The sequence below is a fragment of the Heliangelus exortis genome, chromosome Z (genome assembly GCF_036169615.1).
Source record: "Heliangelus exortis chromosome Z, bHelExo1.hap1, whole genome shotgun sequence".
NCBI lineage: Eukaryota > Metazoa > Chordata > Aves > Apodiformes > Trochilidae > Heliangelus > Heliangelus exortis.
In genome coordinates this window covers 3,627,415-3,652,189 of record NC_092454.1, presented here as the reverse complement: position 1 = coordinate 3,652,189, position 24,775 = coordinate 3,627,415, and the positions used below count along the sequence as shown (strand labels likewise).

At 42.3% G+C, this 24,775-nt stretch overlaps 1 protein-coding gene across 1 annotated transcript in view; it reads right to left on the bottom strand.

Moving 5' to 3' along the window:
- The window catches only part of LOXHD1 (lipoxygenase homology PLAT domains 1), a 158,009-nt gene that overhangs the window by 55,024 nt on the left and 78,210 nt on the right, over positions 1-24,775 (bottom strand). The window contains exons 20-31 of the mRNA XM_071730802.1: positions 24,282-24,436; positions 22,837-22,970; positions 21,795-21,943; positions 20,312-20,416; positions 19,480-19,608; positions 18,663-18,827; positions 13,580-13,761; positions 10,611-10,727; positions 6,402-6,564; positions 3,670-3,824; positions 2,224-2,433; positions 714-837 (exon numbers count right to left, since the gene is read on the bottom strand). Coding sequence (XP_071586903.1) covers positions 714-837; positions 2,224-2,433; positions 3,670-3,824; positions 6,402-6,564; positions 10,611-10,727; positions 13,580-13,761; positions 18,663-18,827; positions 19,480-19,608; positions 20,312-20,416; positions 21,795-21,943; positions 22,837-22,970; positions 24,282-24,436 — 1,788 coding nt within the window. The remainder of the gene's footprint in view (positions 1-713; positions 838-2,223; positions 2,434-3,669; positions 3,825-6,401; positions 6,565-10,610; positions 10,728-13,579; positions 13,762-18,662; positions 18,828-19,479; positions 19,609-20,311; positions 20,417-21,794; positions 21,944-22,836; positions 22,971-24,281; positions 24,437-24,775) is intronic.

Sequence of the window (24,775 nt, the reverse complement as noted above, 5' to 3'; positions counted from 1 at the left end):
AAGAACTTTGGATCCTTTGAAGGATGCTTCAGATGAAATTATACAAAACTTGCATACAGAATTATACAAAACTAGCATAAATTCTTCCCTTAACTCTACCAGACCCTGCTGTTCAGAGGGTAGTGTCACTCCACCTCTGAAGTGCTGTCTGCATTGAAGTTTTTGTTGGAGGAGGAGGAAGAGGGAGAATGATTCTTCAGGTCAGTGGGTTTCTTCTGGTCTCAGGGCCATGGGGATGCTGTTGATTAGCTCCTTCCCCACAGCCAGTGGTGTGGATGCACCCATCTAAATTTAGGCATCTAAGGGACACGGCTTCCAGTTGTAGCTCTGCCCAAAGAGGTGCCTTGTGGCCTTTGCCTCACCACAGCAGAAAGCAGCATCCCCTCAAATAACCACCTACCTAATGATATTGCCACACTGTCTAAAAAGCACCACACTCTTTGGAGACCTGCTGGTAATGCAGAGGTCAATTCTGACAAGCTGCAGTGCCACAGATTTCCACGGGAGAGAAAGAAGAGGGGGCTGGGGACACTGATGTTGCTGTGAGCTGACATTGCACTGGGTCTGAGGCTCAGAGCTATGGGCAAAGCACCACAACAGAAGCAGTTTGCTGTTCTGACTCTCCTTGCTCTTCACTAGGATAAAAACAAGCTCCTGAGCACTGAAAGCCAAGAACACAGGCATGCATGCCACCCAACACAGTGCTCACTCACGTGATCCTTCTTCTGCTGCCTTGACCAAACGGGATTTTCTCTTCTCCTTCGGGTCTGCTTTGCTATCCTGACTTGACATGCTGAGAGATCCATCATCCAGGCTGTTTCTCTCCCCATCATAGCTCTAGTTGGAAGGCAAGTACAGGAGGGTAATGAATGGCGTGGAGCACCCAAGGGTTCTCAGCTGCTCCCCTGTGCCTCTGGGAATAACGTGAGAAGAAACCCCTCTGGTTCCCCCAGTAGCTCTTAGCTCAGTGTAGCTCAAATAAACATGACTTGTAATTTGCTGCAGGTCATTCATTTGCACCACTGGTAGCCCTGACAAGACATTTTTGTGACATTGTTATAATAAAACAAAGTATAATGCACCTAATGGTGTGCCTCCTGTCTGCTACCTGTGTGAACAAGAGCCACAGAGAATTCAGATGAGGGGGAAGGTGCCAGATTCAGGGGACACGCTTGGTGCCAGAGTGACCTGGTGGAGGCCAAAGAGTGTAAGAGGAAGACTGGTGCAGAGCTGAATGCTACAGAACATCTTTTGTATTTGAGGAACTAGTGCAGATGCAGTCAGTGATGTTGTTCAAGAAATGTGAGGCTCTTACCACACAACAGCTTAATTGAAATAAAAATAAAATTATCAGCTTTTTCTCATTATGAGTTGATATAAGCAACAGGGTAAGTCTGACCACAAGAATTTAGAGCATTGTCTGCTGCAATTTTTATGAGGGAGCACAAGGCAATACTCATCCATGGTGTAACACTTCTTACATCCATTCTGCTGCATGCAGAAAGAGTCTGACTGAATTTAATTGATAACTGCAGGGATAACTTTAAATTGAAATGTTACTGTATTTTGCAAAGTGGACTTCTTACACACAATGTCTTAAAATCAGTGCTTTGTTATGCACCACTGTACAAAAGCAAGAGAGATCTATTAATCTTCTTTGCTAATTTTAATGAGTGGATGTACCTAGAATTCCAATCAGTTATATTAGCCTGATAAGCTAACAGAATGTGCAAGTAGGAAGGTCATTTCACTGTAAACCATTTAGTGCTTTGAGTAGTAGCAAAATAATGAGATTTCTTTGTGTTTGGCATGGGTAGAAAAACTTGCTGAAAAGTTACATCCACCCAGTCTGCTGAGGACAGAGTCACAGGACTCCATATTTTGGTTTGAGGACTTTGAATAGTGGGACCTAGAACTAACCTACTTTTTGTGCTCACCAGCAGTGAAATACACTCCACTGAGTATCAGTGAGGTACTTTGATGCTCAGCTGAGGAGTTTCAGCTAGACTCCTAGATCTTCCTGTTGAAATTGCAAGTTATGGAGCTACTAATACAGGGCTGAGAATGGCTGCACTTTCAGCACATGTATGAACGTCACAAAATTAATTTTGGGCAAGCTAAAAAGCTTAAGTCCCTAGTGATCTGTCTGTGGCTTCAATTAGATAGTCAATCATTTCATATTTACCAGTGGCAGTGGGTGGGGATGGCAGCTCTGAGCCCTACCTGTTCGTAAAGTGTGCGCTCTATCTTTTTGTCCTCCTTCTTTTTGGAGAGCCAGCGCTCGCACAGGAAAACAAATGACTCCTCTGTGGTTTCATCCAGGATCTCCACTTTTTCCAGGAACCAGTCAGGACTGAACATGCTATTGTCATGACGAATCTTGATCTTGTACAGAATGCCCAGGTCCACGGCCTCCAGGGTAAACGTGTCCTCCTGCAGAGTGTTTAATAGTGGTGACTTCTGTAAACGAGCTCAACACACATCATCTACTGGACAAAAGCAAAATGCAGGCTGCCAAACACAAATGTGTTTAAATTCTAATCTCACATGATGGTGTTTGGTGAGCAGCTTTGCAGCAGGCTATATAGAGGCATCTCAGTGTGCTAAAACCATCCTGCAAGGAAGAGTTTTGAAGCCTGCTTCTGCTGTGAGGGGAGCTGCAAAAAAATATCATTTTTCAAACTGACTGAATATCTGAGATTTTACATCCTGTTTTTTAAATCCAAGACTTCCCTGTCTAATCCAGATAGATGGCTGTGGACAATGGAGATACAACACTCTTTGCCATCAATATATGCAAGTATCTCTATATGAGGCTGTGAACCTCACAGAATCACAAAAATCTCACAGACCTCTCAGATCACCACATCCAACCATCAGCTCAAAACAATCCAAACAAACCCAAACCCCAAACCCATGAGTTTTAAATACCTCTAGGGTTGGTGACTCCACCATCCCTGGGAAGCCCTTTCCAGTGCCTGACTACTCTCTCAGTAAAGAAATTCTTCCTGATATCTAGTTTAAAAATCCCTTGGCACAAATAGAGGCCATTTCCTCCAGTTATATCATCATTTACGTGAGAGAAGAGGTCAGCATCCCCCTCCATACAAACTCCTTGCAGGTAGTTGTAGAGGGCAATAAGGTTTCTCCTCGGCCTGCACTTCTCCAAACTAAGCAATCCCAGTTCCCTCTCTTCATAGGATTCATGGACTGACCACAGAGTAGCACTTTGGGCATCATTTTGTCAAACACAGCTGCAGTTCAGGTCTCATCAGTTCACCTTGTTCAGCAGTGAATTACAGTCTACACTGTGCATATGCAAAGCAGTTGCACAGAAGTTATGGGAAAAAGAGACCTTGGGTTTTGTGTCTTCTCATATCTGCAGGTCACATTTCAAGACAGGTTCTGTGGACCGAGCTCATAATTTGTCTGTGAGTACCTAAAAATTTTGCCTGTTACTACAAGAAACATTGACCCATTTGCTGCAGTGCCTGTCAGTTGTAATACCCACCTGACAAGACATACCAAGCATTTTAAGAGGTAGTGAATGTGGTAAAAAGAATCAATCAATCCATCCCTCATAGGAAAACTCAGCCTACAAAGGCAACCTCGGACTTGTTAGGCTCAAGACTGCAAAATGGAAAATGTTATTAACCATCGCACTTGTACCTGTCCTCGTTCAAACTTGTTGAAGTTTGTCTCAGATTTGCTGAGTTTTCTCTCTCCTGTATCTCCCAGATCTCCATAGATATTTAGGAAAACATTAGCATCTGTCCCAGCACCATAGATATCTCCAGTGAACACACTTATCTTGTATGTGTGAACTGCGGAAAGAAACAAGATACGATTTCTGGCCAAGTGACTAAGCAAGATCTATCTTAGATACTGCATATATACGTAAGAAAACCATCCCCAAACTTCCTGCTCATCACCCACTTCTTGGAGGTTTAAGATGCTATGTGGTCTATGCTTCCAGGTTTCTGATAATGATCCAAAGGTTGGGGAATCACTGGACTGAAATCTGCTGACTTCCCCTTTTTCTTTTTTTTTTTTTTTTTTTTCCCCAATCTAATCAATGCCTCTTTAACACCTTGATCACACAGCATGCAGTTAAAAAGGCAAAGAATCATTATGGTTATTACTGGATGTGATGTCAATAGTGGTGAGGGAACTCCTCACTTTTGCACACTGAGGCCCAAGGGACAGACATCTGAAAACAAGAGATGCAGTGTTGTGAATTCTTAATGCTCCACCTTCCATAAACAAACTGCAGAGATTCAGATGTGCAATTATCACCAGAGTTAATGGCATATATCTCTATAAATCCTCCAAACATAAAAAGAACAGTTTTCTGGGTCCTTTGGCTGAGACAATATTTAATTAAGAAAGTGTTGGAGAACTATTGCTTTCTCTTTAGCTTTCTCAATGATGATCCAACAAAAACTCGTCAATTCTTTAGTAATGTGCTTTACTAAACCTGTTAAATACTATTTTTGTTTTGCTACTCTTTTCCCAACTACACAGGGAAAACAAACAGTGACAGGAAGCATCCTCTCCACAAAAACAATTAGGAACTGTAGAGGTCTATGATTACCCTGATGGCATTTAATTAAGCCCCAGAGAATGCATCCTGGCAAATTCTGGGGCAATACAAATGGGGAAAAGGTACAAAGTCTTCATGAGGATTCCTTTTTGTCCATTATTAGCGTCAAGGAAAATACCTATATTGTTTCGTTCTTCTGCACCTATCTTTCCTAGGAGAACAAGGCTTATTCTTCTTCACAGTCCATTAAAAATATCCACCAATTTCTCTAAGAAATGGATTGTGACCCTTAACCCATCCAGGTTCAGTGCCAAGTTTTCTGGTTTGGCACACATTATGTCCTAGAGAGTTGCAGCTTCCTACTTGAGAGACAACTACCACAGTAGTTTTGAGGAAGAAATACATATAGTCTAATTAATCAATGCACTCCTCTTTGGTGTTTGCTTGCCAGTTCTAGAGATCTTCAGGACAGAAATTCAGTCTACTACATAAGAGATTGTCCTCAGAATACCACAAGCTGATTTTCCATTGCTGTCATTTACACTGCTGCTGCTGCCTGAGATGTGTGAGGACTCACAGAGATGAAAAAGATATAATTTTGGTCCCAGATATTTTATATATACAAAGCACAAGTTCCAAAACTGAGCCCTGCTTTGCAGCCAAAAGAAACCTTCAGTTATTAAAAAATCCTGTTCTGCAGACTGTAAAAGCTGTTTCAAGGACTTGCCTTTAGAAGGGAAAAATGAGTCACCAAGGTTAGTTAACACGAGGTAACTAAGACAAGGCAAAAGTTAGTAAGTTAATGAAAATGCCATGCCAGGTACCTAGAAATTTTGCCTGTTACTAATTGATACCAAGACTGCCTTTGTCTCCATGGGGAAAAAAAGTCTCCCATGAGCTACCACATTGTTCCTAACAGGAGGAAGGATCCCTCCTGTCTCTTCTAAGGGCACGGTGTGAAGGCCTTGCTTACATCAAGACAGCTCTTCCTTTGGAATCCATAATCCATACAAATTCCATGCTGACAGTGGTGGGGTGTAAATGTAAATCAGACACCAAGGGAAACAAAACAGGGAGAGGAATGATTTTCTCTGATGAATCATCTCGATGCCAGATGCAAGAACCAAGAATGAAAATGGAAGCAGAATCCAATTTGTTCAGGATGAAGGAAGGCTCATGGGCAGAAGGAGCTCGGTGTAGGAAAAAGGAGATCCTAGAAGAAAAAGAGCTGGCAACAGCTGGGCATACAAAAAAAAACCAACAGAGTTTGGTATGAAAATTCAGTTCTTATTCAGTTGCTTCAGCTACCAGGAGGATCAAATACTCAATGTGAACACTTTATAAGATGGGTTCAGATCTACATAAGACTTTATTCTCTTCCCCCAGGGTATTTTAATGAGATGACGGTGGATGCCTAGAGACAGATTTTTACAGGGTATCCATATTTACCTGAAAAACAACAAGAAATACAAGCCTGGTAGAAAAGGGGAGCATAAATTAGACTGGTAGGGTAGGAAAGGAAGGGGCAGAGTGTAGAGGACATGTGGGCAAATGAGTAGAGATTTTTACAGATTCTGGAAGACAAGGACAAGATGTAAGCAGTTTCTTAGGCATCAGGGGAAATATTCAAACTATGCCTTTGAGAAGGGGTGTCTGTGACAGGTTCATAAATGCCCTACAGGAAAACAGTGGTAGTATTGCACAGAAGTGCTTTGGGTAAAAGAGAGGTCAGAGAACAGGAAGGGAAAGAAATGTGTTGCGTTTGCCTGAACCACACATCAGTGTGCTTTCTTAAAAAAAAAAAAAAAAAAAAAAAATCAGATAAACAAGTCCCTGCCTACTCATTGGGTTACATTACCTTCTAATGGGTCTTCAACTTCTTCCTCTATCTGCTTGAGAGTCCCATCCTTCATGAGTTTTTCAGTGAAAATATCAGAGGGTACCAGTTCTCTGATAATCTCGCCGTCATCTTCGGACTTTGCAAGCCATCTGTCACAGGGAAATGTGACAGTTTCCGAGCCCTGCAGCAAACACAGCAGAGATAATCTCTTCAAAACAAGGGGAACACAGTAAGCATTTCCCCTTTGAAATGCTCTGACATGCAGGCAAGTGTTTTCAGCCTACGTATGTATGTACGTGTATGCAGATGCAGACCTGACACTGAGTATAGAAATATGTGTTCTCCAAAAAGAGGACATTTGAGGACTTTCAGAAGGACTGAACATGCAGAAGAGAACAGCATTCCTTATGGCTACATGAGAGAGGCTGTGTGATGCAGTATATCTCTGCCTGTCACAGTTTTTGATATTGTAAATTCCTAATCAGGACTGTACTGTTCCTGCTGAATCCGTGTTTCACTGAGAGTCTGAAATCCCTCTTCAATCCTTATTCAGGCAGCATTATCTTTGAAGTCAGTAGGGCTTTTTTTTCTGAGTCAATACTTCAAGATTTTGCCCTTTAATTCTGTGACTCAAGCTGGTTTCCAGGCAATTCCCATACGTGCATTAAGAGGAGAAAAACTGTGATTTAATTTTTAATCTTTTGGCTTGGCCTCAGTTTTCGTGGAAACAAATATAATTTCTATCCTAAACTAAACAAAAACAATAACACTTGTGTGTTCCACTTGGTAAACAAAATCAGTCCCAGACTATCCCATTAAGAACAGACTCCAGTAAGGCCTCCAAGAGGGTTAGGAGGCAGTTGGCTTTCTGTGTGCTGGGCACCCAAGGCTGTGTTTCCATAAAGAAAGGGGCATGAGCCATCATGCAGCTTGCAGGACACACAAATCTGAATAGAAAAAAAAAATTAATCTCACTAAATAAATGAAGGAAAAGAAAATGGCCCTGTCCTTAATGACAATGTCAGCATCTCTCTCCTCAGGAGCACAGGGGCTTTCTGTTTTTTCCAGTGCTCTGTGTGTCAACTCTGTCATGTATAACATACATAGGAATATTGTCCATCTTAATTACTCTCATGTAGTTGTTTGTCAAACCAATACAGACTCCTTTCTTCACAATTTTTACTACTGAAATCCTAAAAACCTTAATGCATTGCAAAGAGAATGGAATATCTGTCACTGCAGCAATACTGAATATTTATTACCAAGTACTGCTGGGTCCTGCCCTCCCTGACACTGTCACAGGGGAGGAATATGATGTGCACCTAAGATCAGAAGTGCTCTCCAGTCACTGCTAACCTGTCATCAGCAAGTCACAGTGACCCTGTGCACAGGTCCCAGATGAGAGGATTTGGAGCTTAACTCCTCCAAGGGCATTGTGAGATCCTGTGCCTTGAGTCTGCAGCAGAACCATCCTTTGGACCCACACAGCCCCAACCTTCTGCTGTCAATAAAACACCTTCTCCTCTCTGCTGCTCCCTGCATTGCTTCTCTCTCTAATTCTGTGAGGCAGTTTGGAGCATGACAGGTACAAAATGGTGCTAAACAAACCTGGCAGCACTTTAGGAGACTTCAGATATTTTATATCCCAGGGTTATTTGTGCTGTACAGGTGAAATACAGCACCTAACGACTGGCCACACCACTCCTTCTGCCTCCCCATTTTTTCTGTGGCTGTTTAACCACATAACCTGTGTTATCTCACTGTGTGCTGAGATGATGAGCAGTGCTTATCCCTCCATCTACAGTCGGGGAAGAGAGAGCATTTCTAATGATGCTTCAAGTGCTGAAACTCTCTCCTCCAGGTAGAGCTCCCACTTCAGTCACATCTCTCACTGAAGCTCTTAGCTGCTCCCAAATGCTGATAATGTTGTCAGTTTGTGCCACTGACATGAATATTGTTTATTTGGTAATAGCACACTGAGGGACCCGAGTGCCTGCACAGTGGGGCATAGCATGCAGTTACTGTAAGAGTTAATTGTATCATCATTGTTAATCACCATGTCATTGCTACAGTTTTTATTGGAGTTTTCTTGTTAGAGATTGCATTAATATTTCAGAGATGCAAAGCATGCTGGTTTATGTTACCCAAGGAAAAATCCTCTTTCAGCTCCAAACAGAGCTTGTTTCATTAGTGTCTGAGCCAGGCCCTAAGCTCGAAGAAAGGTAAGATAGTGTGCTACAAGTCAGTGCTTTGCCCTTCTCCAAGTTGTAACAAATGAAATATAATTATCAGATATAGTCGGCATGCCAAGACAGAGCTTTATTGGCATGCAACAATCCTAGTTTCCTACCCCAGTGCTTTCAATTTAATCTGAAAAGTTACTGACCTCATTTTTCATTTGCAGCATTACAGATACATCAGGACACATCTTAGCAGTCTAATCAGGTAGCACAGCTTTTAGAAGCACTGGCAGCACGTTGCTATCCTGTGGCAGGTCATAATAACCTGCAGCTGATCAGCGGCATCATGCCGTGCTCTGCTTTCTTCCTTTTTCCCATGCCATAATCAAAAGATCAGCAGAATTGTAAGTCTCCCCATTTTTACATTGTTCACAGTTTTCCTCCCTTCCTCCACCTTCACAGGGCTTCACACCCACCTGTCCTTCAGAGCCACTGTAATGACCACAGAGCCTCCCAGCCCTGAGCACTTTTCTGGGCTAATGGAGAAGCACCCAACATGAAGCCCTTGGGAGCTTCCCAGAGGTCTCTAGATGTGGAAAGAGGCAGATCAGGAATATTTTTTCCTATGGTTTCCATACCTTTGAGCACCCTCCCCTTCATCTTGCCTAGCCTATAACCAAGAGCATCCCCAAATGTCATCTTCCTCATTAGCCTAATAAAGGTATGCAAGGCAAGGGTTAGTCAAGACACAGATGGGGGGTCTGATAATAAGAGGTGAGCCAAAAGGTGATAATGAGAAGCAATGTGAAGCTTTGTGAAGAAGCTTGTACAGCAGGATACAGGCTTGAGCATGATGAGGAAAGTTCAAGGCAGGCCTTTGAGCTGATTGTGAGGCAAAGGGAGTAAAATATTTGGTGGGAATTTTGAAGGAGGAAAGCAGGAGGAGATGTGGATTCACCATGACTAAGCAAGCTGTGCTTACACCAACACTTGGTACCAGAAGTCAGGCCTAAAGACTGAGAGGGAAGCTGGCACCCCTGCAGAATAAGGGTGGAAAGCACAAGACAAAGTGGAGAGCTCAGGTGTTCCCAGTCCCAGCCACAACTCCAGTGCTGAAGTGATCCAGAAGAGGTGATTTTCTTCTGAACTTCCCTGCATCCAGACTAATTCCTGTTCCTACAGCCAACATCTGAACACAGGGCTGAGGAATAGCTTCTTATATGGACAAGATCAAGATGGCCAGTCTCCTTGCACTGCCTGAATTCTGTTGACATGGGCAACCAGAAGTCCTAGGACTTAATTTGATGCTTTTTATATATGTGATTCAGGGCCTTACACTGACAGGCATTTTGCTTGTCTTAATTTTACTGGCTCTTCCAGAATGAAGGCACTGAAGCTGTTTCTTGTATGTGTTTAGTAACAATGCTTTTTATTTTAAAATGGTACACCCACTTCCCACTCCCTTCCCTGTGAGTGTTCAAAATATGAAGCTTTTGTCTCTGATGCCACCCAAACCCACCATTATCTAACCTAGCCTTGGGCACCCTGGGTAGCTGAGAGACAGTGGTGCAGAGCAGCAAAAGGACATCTGCTCAGCCCTGTAATTCTTTGGGTGTATTGGCAGGGCAATGGGTGCAAACCCAGGAAACTTTCCTCTCAGTTCAGCAAGCAGCTCATGATAAGGTTGCCTTCAAACCCATCAGACAGATTGTTCCTTTGCAAAAGTGCAGCAAAACATTGAGGAGAAACACCACTGCTTTGCTCCCACCCTATGACAGAGGTAACTCTCTATTCCAGTCAAAAGGTAGAAGCAGAGCAGCATTTTTCAAAAAGCAATGATGGCAGAGTCTTATAATCAACATTTGAAGAATAAAACATACTTGTTGTCCCCGGATCCCCAAGCTCCAGAATGTTTGTTATTGCTCATTGTTCTTCAGGGAACGATTTTTCACTGTTAATCACGTTTTGTGCACAGAAGATGCTCTTTGGGGAATGGAAGAGGCTGCTAATGGAAACAGACTGCAGAGTGCTGGGATTCACATCCTACCTTCCCATTTGGCAGCAGCCTCCGAATCGCCACGCGGTCCAAATGCCATCCAGAGTTCACCCCTCCACCCGTGTGCCCTATGCGAATCTTTTCAATAATGTCACCAACATCCTCCAGCTACAGAAACAAAATAAAGATTATGGCATGGACAACAGGTGACTTTTGGGACACTGCTTCTTCAGCTTATTTCCCATTTTCCCTCTCAGTATGAAGTTCCAGGGGAGCAAATGTTAGCGTTGATGCCAATTGTGCCCTAACTTGCATTTTAGCTAAAGGGCTTCCCTGAGCTTCTGTTAAAAAAAAAAAAAAAAAAAAAAAAACAACACCAGAAACACAAAAAAGGAGAGATAATCTTGCCCTACACAAGTTACCCCCTGTATGAGATAGTTTTAGTTGCACAGCAGCAATCCCACACCTCAGGCTGCTTCTTAAATTGTTCTTTTTATATCCGTTTTCTTTTTTAACATTTGTGTGCACTCTTACAACACTGGAAAAATGGTTTTAAGGTCAAAATACAATATTAACAGCCTGGCATTTTGTATTACCTCTCTTCTGTTCCAACACAGAATCCCAGTGCCATTCTGAGAAAGTCAACAGGATCACTGTCTTATGGAGTAGTTACTGGGTTTTTATGCCTCACTGTATTACTGGAGTAATTTGTTACTAGTTCATTAATTTTAAGCCACCTTTCTTTCAAAGGTATGAACAAGGAAAATTATATTTGCTCCTACTTAATAGCTTTCTATTATTTCAGCACAAGGTTTTGTATAGTAGACCTTGAAAAAAATGGAGCTGGCTGCAAACCTTCCTTTGAACAAATGAGAAGCACACTGAGCTGTTGTTCCATCCATAGGGACCTGCAGACTTTTTTTCTAGGAAACATAAGAAAACTGAACATCTCAGTTTGCATCACTGGAGATTACTCCCTTCTCCTCTTCCCAGAGAGCAGAATCGCCCCATACTGAAGAAAACCCATCAGAAATTTTAGGAGACTCCTCTCATTAATAAGACTGACTGTACTACACCATGAGTTCACACTCTGAACACACTGGATTTGACTTCATCAGCCCTGTCCTGACTTCAGACAGCATCAGCATCAACTGCAAAATAATTAAATCATCCCAAACAATTTCTAAAAGCCTTGCATGCACACAAGTATACACCAGGGGAAATTAATTTTCTCCTTTGTCCTGTCCAAATACTCAGCTTTCACTGAGGCTTTTAATCAATGCAAAGCAATAAAGTGATGCTTGGTCAGTAAAGATTCATGTTATGGACATGGTCTTTACTCTGCAGCATGAATCTCCAAAAACTCATCACTTGGGAGCAGAGCCAAGAACAATTTCCAATCTTTTTTTTCTCTTTAGCAAAATACAAAAGCATAGGGAAAATTAAAAACACTAAGACAAAGGGGATGTCCTCAGTTTCATTTTCCCAGGTTCATAAAATTATTTTTAAGGTCTGTTGAACTTCAAATTATGGTGCTACAAAAGTAGGTAAAAGAAAAATTTATTTTGCTTCATCCACATCTCCTGCAGCAAGTGGAACTGGTGAAGAGTGAATGAAGTTTGGGGACAGGCTAATGATATTATAAATCATGACAAGAGAGAGAAAACTGTATTTCCACTCGTTTCATCTATGGAAAGTACAGATGATTCAGATTCACCAAACCTAAAGTAAATCTGTGGAATAAAGAAATTACACTTGTCTTAAGATTTACACCTATGGATTAATACAACCTCTATTGTGAAAAGCTTTGTGGAAACCCCACTAAAATTAGTCTTATTCTTTGTTTTTAAGGAATCTCACTGGGGCTTTCTTTTATTCTTCATGCCATAGTAAAAACAGTGTGGGCTGGGAGCATTTAAACTTGCTTAAGAGGTTATTCTAAGATTTGCCTTCAATTATTTCAGAAAAACAAACAAAACTCAAAACACAGAGAGATTGTACAATCCTTTACAAAGTCAACATTGGTGTTGCATCCAGGGAGGGAAGGTGAGGACATGAAGCAGTGCCAAAAGGATAGTTCTGCCTATATTTTTGCCTCTCACAAATTCTCAGCAAGAACAATATTTTATAAATAGGAATTGCTGAATACTGCAGTTGTGAACAAGCTCACTCATTTGCATGCACTGATGTAGTATCTGCATACAGCTGTGCACATACTTCAGGAAACATTTGGTGAGATCTCTCAAAAAGTTAGCTTTGGGTATTAAAATAAAATAAAAAAATCAAGGTATCTGCAGCAAATTAACAATCTCCCTGTCTGAGGACACAGAGAAACAGACCACAATGCTCAAGTTACCATAGAGTTAGAGAAAAAAAAAAAACCCCAGCACTCCTAATTGGAATGCTACATAAATAGGGAGCACTATGGACCCTACACCATAATCTGCTGGAAAAGGAATGTGGAAGGATGAATAGGGACCTTAAACACAAGGCAGTTAGTTCCAAAAATGCTGCAAAAAATCGTTTCCTGTTCCCATTCAAAGTATTGCAAGCCACAAAAGAATGCAAAAATGCAAGGAAATAAAAGTGATGAGGAGATGTGCACATATTAGGTCCAGCAAGCATGGGGACTCTTTACCAAGCATGGTAAATGAAGAGGTAAAGACCTTCTAGAGTGGCTTTTAACTTTAGCTGGAAGGATATGCCTTTGTAACCAGAGATTGGTACAACTCACCTTTATGATAAAGCTGCACCAGCCTTTACCAGGCTTAATATGGCTTTAGGCCACAGGGACACTTCACGCTGATGCTTTTGTGCTGTGACTGACTGAAGGTCAGTGAGAAAGCATTTGACCCTGTATACAGCAAATCTGCTGTAGAACAGAGTTTTGAATCCTCCTTATTCAAATAAAAGAGCTGAATAGCTTTCCCTAAAAGAGGAAAAGTTGCCACTTCATTCCATTTTCTCTTCTTAACCCCCTCAGGGCAGCCCAAGATGAGAATGAGCACCTTTGATCTTACCTCCACAATGAACTGATTCACTGAGTTCCGTTCAAAATACATCCTTTGCTCTCTCTTGTTGAGGCACAGGGACTTCTGCTGAGTGCAAATTCCATCACTTCCATAGAGAACAATGAAGACATCTGCATCTGTGCCAGCTCCAAAGATGTCACTGGTGTAGACTGTGATCTCGTAAGGAACAACTGATTTAGGAAGCAGAAAAAAATTTAAAAAAAAAAAAAAAAAAAAGCGAATAAAAAATTAGTAAGAAGTACACTGATGCTCTTAAGAACAATTTAATGAAGCAAAATCTGGATTAGAAAACTCAGTAGTTAAGGAGGAAAAGGGAGGAATCACATACCAGTGGTCATTGAGTTATAAGCTTGGTCAGTATTATGAGAACACAGAGGAATTTCCTTTAACCCTGTAAGACCAATTGACCTTGAAGCACGTTCATTTACTAAGATTTTGGAGTCAGTCATCTGATCAGAAAGCACTGAGTACATTTATATCTGCCATCTGAAGTTATTGAAACAGGATTTACAGCTCAAGTCTTAAAGTAAAGCACAAATTCACGAGTTTCTGAGCCACTAAGCAGGTGGATGATGCTGAGCCAGCTGGAGGCAGTATATAAATATTCAAAATAGCCTTATTGATTAAAAAAATCTCCTATTACTCCCATTATTTAACAAGTGACAAAAATCAATCACAAGTGACAAAAAGAAATAAAACCCTGTGCTCTCCACAGCTATCATGTTTTTTTCTTTGTAGTACCTTCTCCTTAGCATCGAAGTAGACAGGGTAAATTACTGCCAGATCAATGGTAAATGCAGAAGAATAGTAAGGATCATGACTTCAACTTGCTCAGGAATAAGACTGACCCAGGAATAAGTCTGGGGCTCTGCTCCTGGATTTGCTACAGATCTGCTAAATATCCTCAACCAAATCACTTCCCATGGATGTTTCCAAGCTGAGATGGTTATCTCACAGAGTAAGAGACCTGTGTTCCATGTCAAATAGGTGTCTACATCTCCAGATGCAAACACTAAAGTCAGTGTCTGAGCCTGAAGGAAGACTCACACAAGAAAAAGAAGGCTTTTTCCTTGAGGTTAGTTGCACATTTCCCAAATACCCCATCTCTTAATGACCAAACACCTGCTGATGACAATGGGAAACCATGACTCCACTGTCACGAGGATGTGTAAATTCTGGGGTGTCATCTAGCAAACTGAATCCCCCTCCTTATCTCTTTTAAATCCTTTCTGAAGTCCAGGGATGGAAAATGCCAGGTAAGTCTTGGGCACTGCAGCAGGATGCCCTATCTCAGTGTGGGAAAAAGAGATTCAACATTCTCTCTGCTCTCTGGGGAAAAACAACTCCCAGATAAGCCAGAAGGTCACGTTGTGCCTTGCTGCTGGAAAACAGTGTGGAGCAGCTGGACCAGGCAAGGGGAAAAATAGAAACCTGATAAAGAAAGAGACAGCAAAATGTTCTTATCTCATAAAAACACGAAGGATCCCTGAGACAGGAGAGGAGGTTTGGCTTAGCAATGGATGAGGGGCAGTCATCACTTCACTCCACAACATCCCACTCCCACTCTCCATGGGGTGGGATCCTGACATTTTCCCCACCAGGTGTGTTTGATGTTCTCCCTGCAGCAGGGACATCTGTGGGATGCTGTGAAAAAGAGAGCTTTGGGTCAGGGAGGTAACATCAACCCCTGCTCAATAATTAAGCCAGCTCTGAACTATTGCTGGGGTTATCACTAGCTCTGGTAAATGCCAATGAATAAGTACCTGGCCCAGTGCTTACAATTACAGTAGTATCAGTTACAATAAGATTTTCCTTCATTTGTCCAGTCTAGTTCTTCATCCTAAACCCATAAAGCACAATTGGTGGAGGGAGCAGTGCAGAATCTCTTGGAATCATATAATTTTTCTCGTTGGAAAACACTTTGAAGATCATCAGGTCTAACCCTTAATCCAGCACTGCCAAGGCCACCACTGCCCCATGTCCCTCAGCACCACATCTCCAGGGCTTGGAAATCCCTCCAGGAATGATGGGGACTCCACCTGGGCAGCCTGGGCCAAGCCCTGACAACCCTTTCCAGGAAGAAATCAATCCTAATATCCTGTCTAAACCTATCAAATCAAAATGTAAATTAGCTGCAGAGACTTTCCCTGCTTGGAGCAGACACAATCCATGTAGCCAGCCTCTCTTCCCATAAGCACTGACTTTGACACCCAGTGCTATCTTCAGGGTCTGCTCCTAGCCATCCCTCTCCCATCCACCTCCTGCCCAGCCTCCATCATTTGGCATCCCCCACTACAACCTTTATCTGCTTGTCATCTGCATCCTCCTGCACTGCAGTGACTCCAGTTATCTTTGCTTTGTGCTGTATTTCAGATCAGCACCTCTGTCAGGGTAGGGAGAATGTTTCTGGCTCCATGTCTCTTACTGCTGGAGTTACTCTGATTATGCTTATCAGAGATTAATCATTCATTATAAAAACAGGCTCTCTAAATATGAATCTCAGGAGAGCAGAGATGAGAAGTTTTCTTCTTCAGAGAGGTACTTAATATTCTTTCTGCCCAGCCCAATGAAATCTGCTCAGCTGTGCTGCAGGTAAACTGGGATTGTTCCTCCAGTATGTAGCTGGGGGGGAGGAGGGGAGTAGGGTGTTGGGAATCCAGGAGACCAAAAATCACAGGCTATGCATTATGAATTAAAAATTATCTCCTCTGCTGAAGTCCGTGGTGCTGGAATATTAATGTCAGCTTAGAACTGAATCAGCAAAGCAGCACCGTAACAAGGTCAGTAGCAGCACAACTTTCATCTGTCAGACTCCCATTTCATTTACATGGCACTTTTAAAGCTGTATCCCCACAGGCATGGTTTTAATTGGGCTGATGACAACATGTTTTCATCATTTGTCCTGCGTGAAGCAGTTCTGTCACGAGTCGCCGTAAAACAAATCAAACCTGCTTGTTTACCTCTGGAAAACCAAACACTCCCCAGGGTTAAAAAGCCAGGAAACCAGGATGCAGTAAACAGCAGGGTGGGAATTGTCTAAATGGTGAAGCCACCTAAGCTGACACTGAGCCTGGTGCAACTTTTTTGCCAGAGAGGTCTGACTGTTTTCAAAGGCTGAACATGGATAGGTGACAAAAATCAGGTTTCTACAGCCTATGCACTCTAAAGACATGGTAAGCCAGAAGCTCATTGTAACAGACTAGGACATTAATAAATTATACAGCCAACACCTGTACCAAAATGTGTATTGATGGGGACAAAGTGGAAAAACCCAATGAGAAGCACTTTCAAGGTCTCTGGGTTATAGTCACTGTTATGAAGGTATTCATTGTTATCTGTCTATAAACTTGTTTTTTGAAACACAAGGAATGTTATGGCTTCAAGGTGACTAACAGAAGTGAGGAAGGGAGCAAGCAGTATCCATTCCTCTTCCCCTGACAGTTCAAGTAAAACAAGGAAGACATGGGAAATAAAACATATCTTGGACAAAGCATGGAGGAGGCACAAACAGATGATGCTTGCAGATCCTCATAAGAGAAAGATTATTTTAGTTTATGGGCTGCAGATTATAAGGATCTGAACATTAGAGGGTAGGTCAAACAGTGTGAAAGGGGCTTTTAACATGAACCACAATGTTGACAGTAGAAACGAAGGAGCAGTTGATAGACTTCTTTGTGGCTATTCTGACAACTAGTTCTGAAGAAGGAAACTGAGGCAGAAAAGGAGAGATTAGGCAGCACTAACTTTTGACATTTAAATAAGGAATTGCAGGAAGCAAGGCTTTTGATACCATCAATGTATACACCAAGGGTTGCAGTCAGATAGAATCACAGAATTACCTCGGCTGGAAAAGACCTTCAAAACCAAGCATTCAACCATTAACCTAACACTGAGAAGTCCTTAACTAAACCATACCCCCAAGGACTATGTCTATACAACTCTTAAATAACTCTAGGGATGGTGACCCCACCACTGCCCTGGGCAGGCTGGTCCAATGCCTGAAACAGGAGACATCTTTGGTGTGTACAACTTATCCAGAGTGACCTAGGAAACACCTTGCAGGCCATGGGGTGGAAACCAACTCTCAGGTTCCAGACCTTGTCCCTCATCATTGTGGCATCCAGACTAATGAAGGGAAATGGCAATTTTGATAGTCCCCTAAAGCTGGCCCAGGAAATATTTGCTGACAACTTGAAATGAGGCAGATCAGGGAGGGAGAAGTGAAATATATTCTCAGGGCCATGAGTTCCCTGCATACTTGGGAAGGTCAAGAGAGGGCTAGAGGGCCATAGAGTAAGCAAAATGATGTTTCATAGAATGGCACTGGTTGCAAGGGACCTTAAAGATCACCAAGTTCCTGCTTGATGATACTGTCATTTATTTCAAGAAAACCATGTTATCTGATTCTTAGTCTTCTGGAGACAGGAAAGGAAGTTTCCTGAATAGAAGATTTTGAAGTGCAATAGCTAACTTGAAAAATGTATGCTTAGTGCTCAGAAGAAGCTTCCTAAAAGATACTGGATTTACCCCAAACACAAATTCAGGGCGGAGGGAAGTGACAAGTGAGGAGTAACTGGAGAACACTAAAAGAGGCAGAATTCTGCAACACTGTCAGAAAAGCACCACACTGAAGCAGCTTTGGAACAGGATCATTCAACAAGAGAAAGGTGTGCAATACCAAAAGCACCGGAGGGAACCAAGGGATAGAAGCAAGACCAAAGTGCCTGCTTTGACAATAGAAAACAGCAATATTAGCATGAAAACAGACCAAAGGAAAATTGGGTACAAGGAAGACTGCTTGGAATGGGCTGATGAGTTGGAAATGAAATAGCAAGAGGGAGCAAAAAGACAATCATACACAGCTACACAGCTTCTAATGACTCTCTGATTTGGGATATACTAGAGTACCCAGAGAAACCTTCTTTTAGTAGCTGGAATAGTTGGCATGTGATGTATTTATAAATTTTTCAAAATCACTTCAAAGGAGAGGCCAAGCCTATAAAATTGCATGAGCTGTTGAGATTTTATCTTCTGTAATGGGTGTATAGTGGGGCAATGGCATTCTGCTCACATGGGATATATTCTGTTGTCTGCAGTTCTGCAGGGAAGATAATTCTCGCAATGGCTCCATCATCCTCTGATTTATCCAGCCAGCGGCCACAGGGAAACTTGAGGCACTGTCCCAGGGATGGGGCATCAATCTCCACCCATTCTAGAAACCAGCCTGTTGAATTACCTGTGGTTGGAGAGATAACAGTGAATAACCCACAAAGCCTTTACAAACAACGACGGGTGAGTTATTTCATTCCAGGCCTCTGAGAAAGAAATACTCCTCTCTTTTGCCAATGGAAAAAGAGAATGTATGTCATAAAGACTAAGTGTTTGTCATGGCCTTGCATTTCTATAACGACAGGCTGACAGTGTTCATCTGGAAGTACTAATTACCCCATGGCTTGTATTAATTTGCCTTTGTAATAAGACAAAAGAGTTATCAACAAACATGTCTGTTGGTGCCCCACAGGAAGGGAAACCATGTGTCTCCCCAATGCTCCCTTGATTTTAAGGAGAGACAAATCCATACCTAAGAAGTAGCTAGGACTTGATGGTTAAATAAACCTATATAAAAGGAAGGGAAAGAAAAAAAAAAAAAAGCAAAACTGAAGAGATAGAGGTTGCAAAGGTACTTGTAAATTGTCACCACTGTGCTCTTATTGCCAGAGCTGTGGGAATGGTACTAGCAGCAAAGATAGTAGCAGCAAAAGCCAGAGTGACAGCAAGGATCTGTCATTAAAAGGTAAATTACATTTGGGGTCTTGAAGGCAGGTTATTTTATACATCAATGTGCCTAATGCACTAGAAATACTACATTACAAAGCAGATTATCTTACCTTTATTGTCATGGCCTATCTTGATTTTTTTCAGGTCTCCTATGTCCACAGACTCCACTGTGAACTCATCCACCTTCCCACGCTCAAATTTGTTCTTGTTAAACTTTGAAGCCTTTAGGCTGACTGTTCCTGTTGTGGTGATGCAAAAGGACACTGTTCAGCATGTGGAACAGAACTGCTGGGAATGTCAACACTGAAAGAGGGGAAGTGGATCAAACGCAAAAAATGGCTTTTCATCTCAAAACCTGAGCTTTGTCTCTCTCTCTCTGAGCCCAAATCTATATCAACACCCAAAATATACATAATTCCTTTCTTGAGGGATTGTCTGGCAGTCTGACAGGGACAATGATGTTGTGCTGTGTTCACAGCTGAAGAAATAGGTTCTACCCATCAGTGCCCTGTCACTCTTACAGGTACCCGAGTCACTGCACACACAGCTCAGCTGCTTCCAAGAGGATTTGCTCATCAGCTGATTAAATACTTCTGGGCCACTCAAAGAGGCAGAGGAGAGCCTGGTTTCAGGAGCCTGCTGATTCACTGCTGAGGAAAGCAAATAATTCACTACATTCACTGCTCAGTAATGCAGTCCCAGTCAACTGAGCTGTTTCTGTAATTGAAATTAAAGCCTTTGGATCAGCAGCTGGTGCAAATCAGCCTCGTAAACTTCGACAGTGATTTACAGCAGCTGGTAGTGTGCTGCCAGCCAGTATGGTGTGTGTGGGAGACAGGGAGAGGTGCTAGCAGGAGTGAGGAATGGGTGTTGAGGGAAAAAAAAAAAAAAAAAGGAAATTGTGACCTGTCTTTTCTGGTATCTAGCAGTATCTAGCCATACCTGTGTCATCCTTACTTCCATAGAGAGTGATGAAGACGTTGGCATCTGTCCCAGCATTTTTCTTGTCCCCCGTTTTCACTTTCACAGTGTATGTTGTTGATTTAGCTGCCAAATAAAATATCTTAATTTAAGAACATGAAGTCTGAGCAGGAATTAACTCTACTTTTCGCTACATATATGTGTTTGGTATTGTTTTTTTATTTTGACTGATCACAGCCACATTTTAATCTCTAGTTCCTGTCACACGCTGTGGTAGCTCCTGCAGTGAGCTGGGCTGTCTGGTTGCAAGGTCTTCTATTTCTCCAGTCATTCAGTACATCATCTGCATATCTACAAATAAAAATAGGCTTCCCTTTTCGCTTCCTATTAATCCCATTAAATAGCAACCTAGTCTATTGGGAGGTGTCCCTGTCTATGGGAGGGGTGTTGAAAGTAGATGATCTTTAAGATCCCTTCCAACCTTGGCAGTCTTATGATTCTATCTCTAAGGCTCCCCAAAGCCATCTCTGTGTATATTATTTCATTTAAAAATCCATGCCCCTCCTCCTTTCCCCCCTGTATTCTATTAGCAGCAAATTATATACGTGCATACAACACATACCAGCAGCTAAGTGCACTTTGACATTTACAGTTCATATTCACAGACACCCTTGACAGCAGCATCCTTAGGGAGGTTTCTATTGCACCCTCATCTAAGGAGTGCAGTAACCTCATAAAAAATGTGGAAAGAGCTAATGTACTCTTCATTGTGCTGCAAAAAGGTACTCAAAATTTCTGAATTTTTTTCATATTTAGGCACATATTTCCAAGATATTTCAAAGGCCAGCAGGTCCTCCTAAACCAAAGGTCTAAACAATTTCTGGGAAATCGTTAGCTGTACAATTTGTGGAAATTATTAAGGTATTCAAGAACATATTGAGAGGGGAGCTAGGGGAGCACTGAAAAGCTTTCACTGGAAGTGAAGCCAGAGGAAATGCTTGGCACTCAGCACCTTTCAGCATCAGACCCTGGAGTGTGTCATTATTCAGTGGTTACTGTGCAAAATGATGCACAAGAGGCTATTTCAGAGGACAACAGGCACAAGAAGTAAGATGGAAAGTGAGACAAATATAGGTCCTCTGCCTTACTCTGGTAATGTTTGTTCTTAGTTTCACATTGAAACTTTTAACCAGTCCATGGTGTGAAATACCTGGCCTTTTTATATTTGATGTTAGCAACTAATCAACATTTCAGCTGAGAGATGATGACTGAACGTGTTATCCATCTTCCCAGATTTCCCTCTTTGAGTCCAATCTTGCAAGATGATTGAATCCCCTAAAAATGACCAGTGTCCACCCACTGGCTGACATGCACCTCACACTCCATTCACACCTGAAGACCTCACTCACAGACAGTGAACACCGACTGCTAATGCCCACAGCACTCCCAATAACTTGGTGCCTTTTCAACCCCATATTGGAAGAAATACAAGGCTAACATAAACCTTTCTGTTCCAGGCCCAGCGTTGCAAGAGACTGGCCATCATTTTCCGTATCTTTCTTTACAAATGCTTCATCCACTGGGACCAGCTCCCTGACAATCTGACCGTCATCTTCCTCAACTGCTAGCCAGCGCTGGCATGGAAAATAATACCTACAAGAATGACAGCAGCACCCAGCACTTACACAGGACTTCACAGGCTTTAAGAACATAAATAAGCACAGATCAGAAGCTACTTAAAGAAAACAAGATTACCCAAAGCTGAACAGTACATCTGTTTTCATCTTCGAGCACTGGCATTGTTGAGGGAGTTAATCTATAAATAGGTTAGTGAGCACTTACTGAACAGGGCTGCTTCTGAGCTGTCAGGCCCATGTGATTGTTTGCTTCTAGTTTTTAACTCCCAGAAGTTAAATAACTCAAGGAAAACTCTGGTATCCCAGGCATTTTACCTTTACAAAAAGCAGACCCACCCTGTGGTCCTTAGGAGCAGTCCCACACACCAAAGCACCGTGAAGCTTTTAAGCATGAGACTTCAAAGGCAAGCCAGTGCCTCAAGTTTCTAACAGCCTAGGTTTTGCTAACCCAGCTGTTTGAGAAAATCATGGGAGTTTGCTTGTATTGGGACTTGCTTTTGTCTCAGATCTTTGCATTCGGTGTGAAAGACAAACAAAATGTTTTCCAGAGTGAAGCCTTGAAAGGAAACAAATGAATGCAGACTCTGCAAAGGGACCTCATCAGAAGGGAGAGTCCCTCCCAGGAGAAACAGAGAGAAGATGAGGTTTCCTTCCAAACACTGCTGGGTTTCCCAGCCACAGAGATGCTGGGACATCAAAACCCCACCCAGAGATACCCCAGAACAGCCTCATGCTCTGTATAACAGCACAATCATTGGAAGGATCCCAAGGGATGTCTGCTCCCAGTGAGATGGTGAAGAGCCATGATGATGCCCTTCTGTATCTCTTCTGCCTTCCTGTGGATCTGGGGGCTCCTGAGAACATGTACCCTTTTCTGACAATCTGAAAAGGGTGTGACAGGCTGCTCACGTGGTGCTCTCCTTGAGGTCAACAATCTCTACCCTCTCCAGGAACCAGCTTGGCCTAGTGCCACTGTTATCGTGGCGGATCCGCAGCTTCTTCAGCTCCCCCAGGTCAATGGCTTTGATGGTGAACACATCCACCTGCACAGGAGGCAAGAGGCAAATGACTGTTTCCCAGAAAAGCCAAAAAAAAGGCAGTAAATTGCCAAGGGTAATCTTTTTTCCCACTAAGACAAAAGGCGTTTTTAAGTCCCACTGTTAATCTTTGGGTGGATGAACTAAAATACCTACAGAGCTCTGAGCTCTCGTGTTGACACTCATGCTTCGTTCCTACAGGGCAGTAGCAGCCATTAAGCTGCACAACCCTCCTTTCTGTAGGGTTTCTGACCCCTTTCTGTACTTCTTCCCAATTTCAGCTGCCTCTAGGCTTAACTCCCCTCTCCCAGATCTCATTCCTTTCAGATTTAGTGTTTTCCCCCAGACTGAATCTGGAACTGGTCACAATCATATTGACTCAGTGGAAACTCTCCTGTATGCCCCCGTGTGCTTTATTTCAAACCACAGAATTTCTTCCTTTTGTCATTAGCTAAAATCAAGAGGTTCATTTCTTAACTATATTAGTGTGACAGGCTGCTCCTTGTTATCATAATACTTTAAACATTTCAATGTGATTAACTTGTTGGTAGACTTTGGGTTTCTACTACCAAGAGCAGAGGGTGTTATATTTGCAGCTTGGGGCTCTTCCCACTGAGTGAAGAACCATGTGCAGGTTGCAGTATCACCAGTGCCAAGCTCATAAATCACAGCTAACAGCCTACTTAACAACTTTAGGCTCTTTCTTGTGATTACAAGTTTTCCACAGCTGCTTATTGTGCCCGTAATTTTTATTATTCAAAATTATTCCTTCAACAGTTCCTGGCTATAACAGTAGATCCTTAATTGTTCATAAACATTTTTATGGCAAATATTCAATCTACAAGATACGCTGTTTATTTGGTTTGGATTATCATGTAATTAGAGGACACTATGTGATACAGCTTTTATTACCTGACTGGTTGAGTGGAACATTTAGAACCATATTTACAATCTAAATACTGACATACTTGGGCTGCCTCACAAATACTCTCCAACATTAGTTTAAAAATGTGTTGTTTTCAAGTATTCCTGGCAGGAAATATTATTACCACAATGCTTACAGGAAGCAGATGCAAAAGGTGGCTCTGATGGAGAGTTGGAGTTCAGCTCATTATTCAAACGAATTTCCCCTGGAAAATGTTTTGAGGCGTTTCGCTTTAAATAATATATTCAAGAAATAAACACATCTGAACTTTAAGCTGAAAGAAGAAGCCGAGCCTTGCAGAAAAGAAGAGACTGTAATGAATGGCCAGGGTGATAAGTGAAAGAGCTCTGCCAGACTCCTCCTCGCTTGAGCAAGCTGAGTTCATGCATTACCTGTCCCTTTTCAAACTTGTTGAGGTTGTTCGACCTTTTCAGCTGGCGCTCACCCGTGTCTCCTCTTTCTGTGCCATAGATGCTCAAGAAGACATTAGCATCTGTCCCAGCCCCAGACACGGTCCCAGTGAGAACACGGACTTCATAAGTATTCTCTGCATGTAAGATAGTGAAGGCAGATCAGGAGGAGCTCAGAAAAAGCCACATTTCATCAGATCCATGGCTCACCGTGAAAGCATGAAGCCCAGAAATCCCAGCACAGTCAGCTTGAAGAAAGATGCTCTCTGGAGTTTTGTTTGCATTGATCTTAAAACATGAACAGCTCCATCTTTCCCCAGCCTTAGTCATTAACCATATAAATAGTTATTGACTGCTAAACTCCCACCCACAGTGGTAACGCAGAACTCACAACCCAAGTGCCCCGACAAGCCTTGGAGAATCCCATAGAAGACTTTTAGGACACTCCCATTTCTCCTCCGTCCTCTGACTTAGTT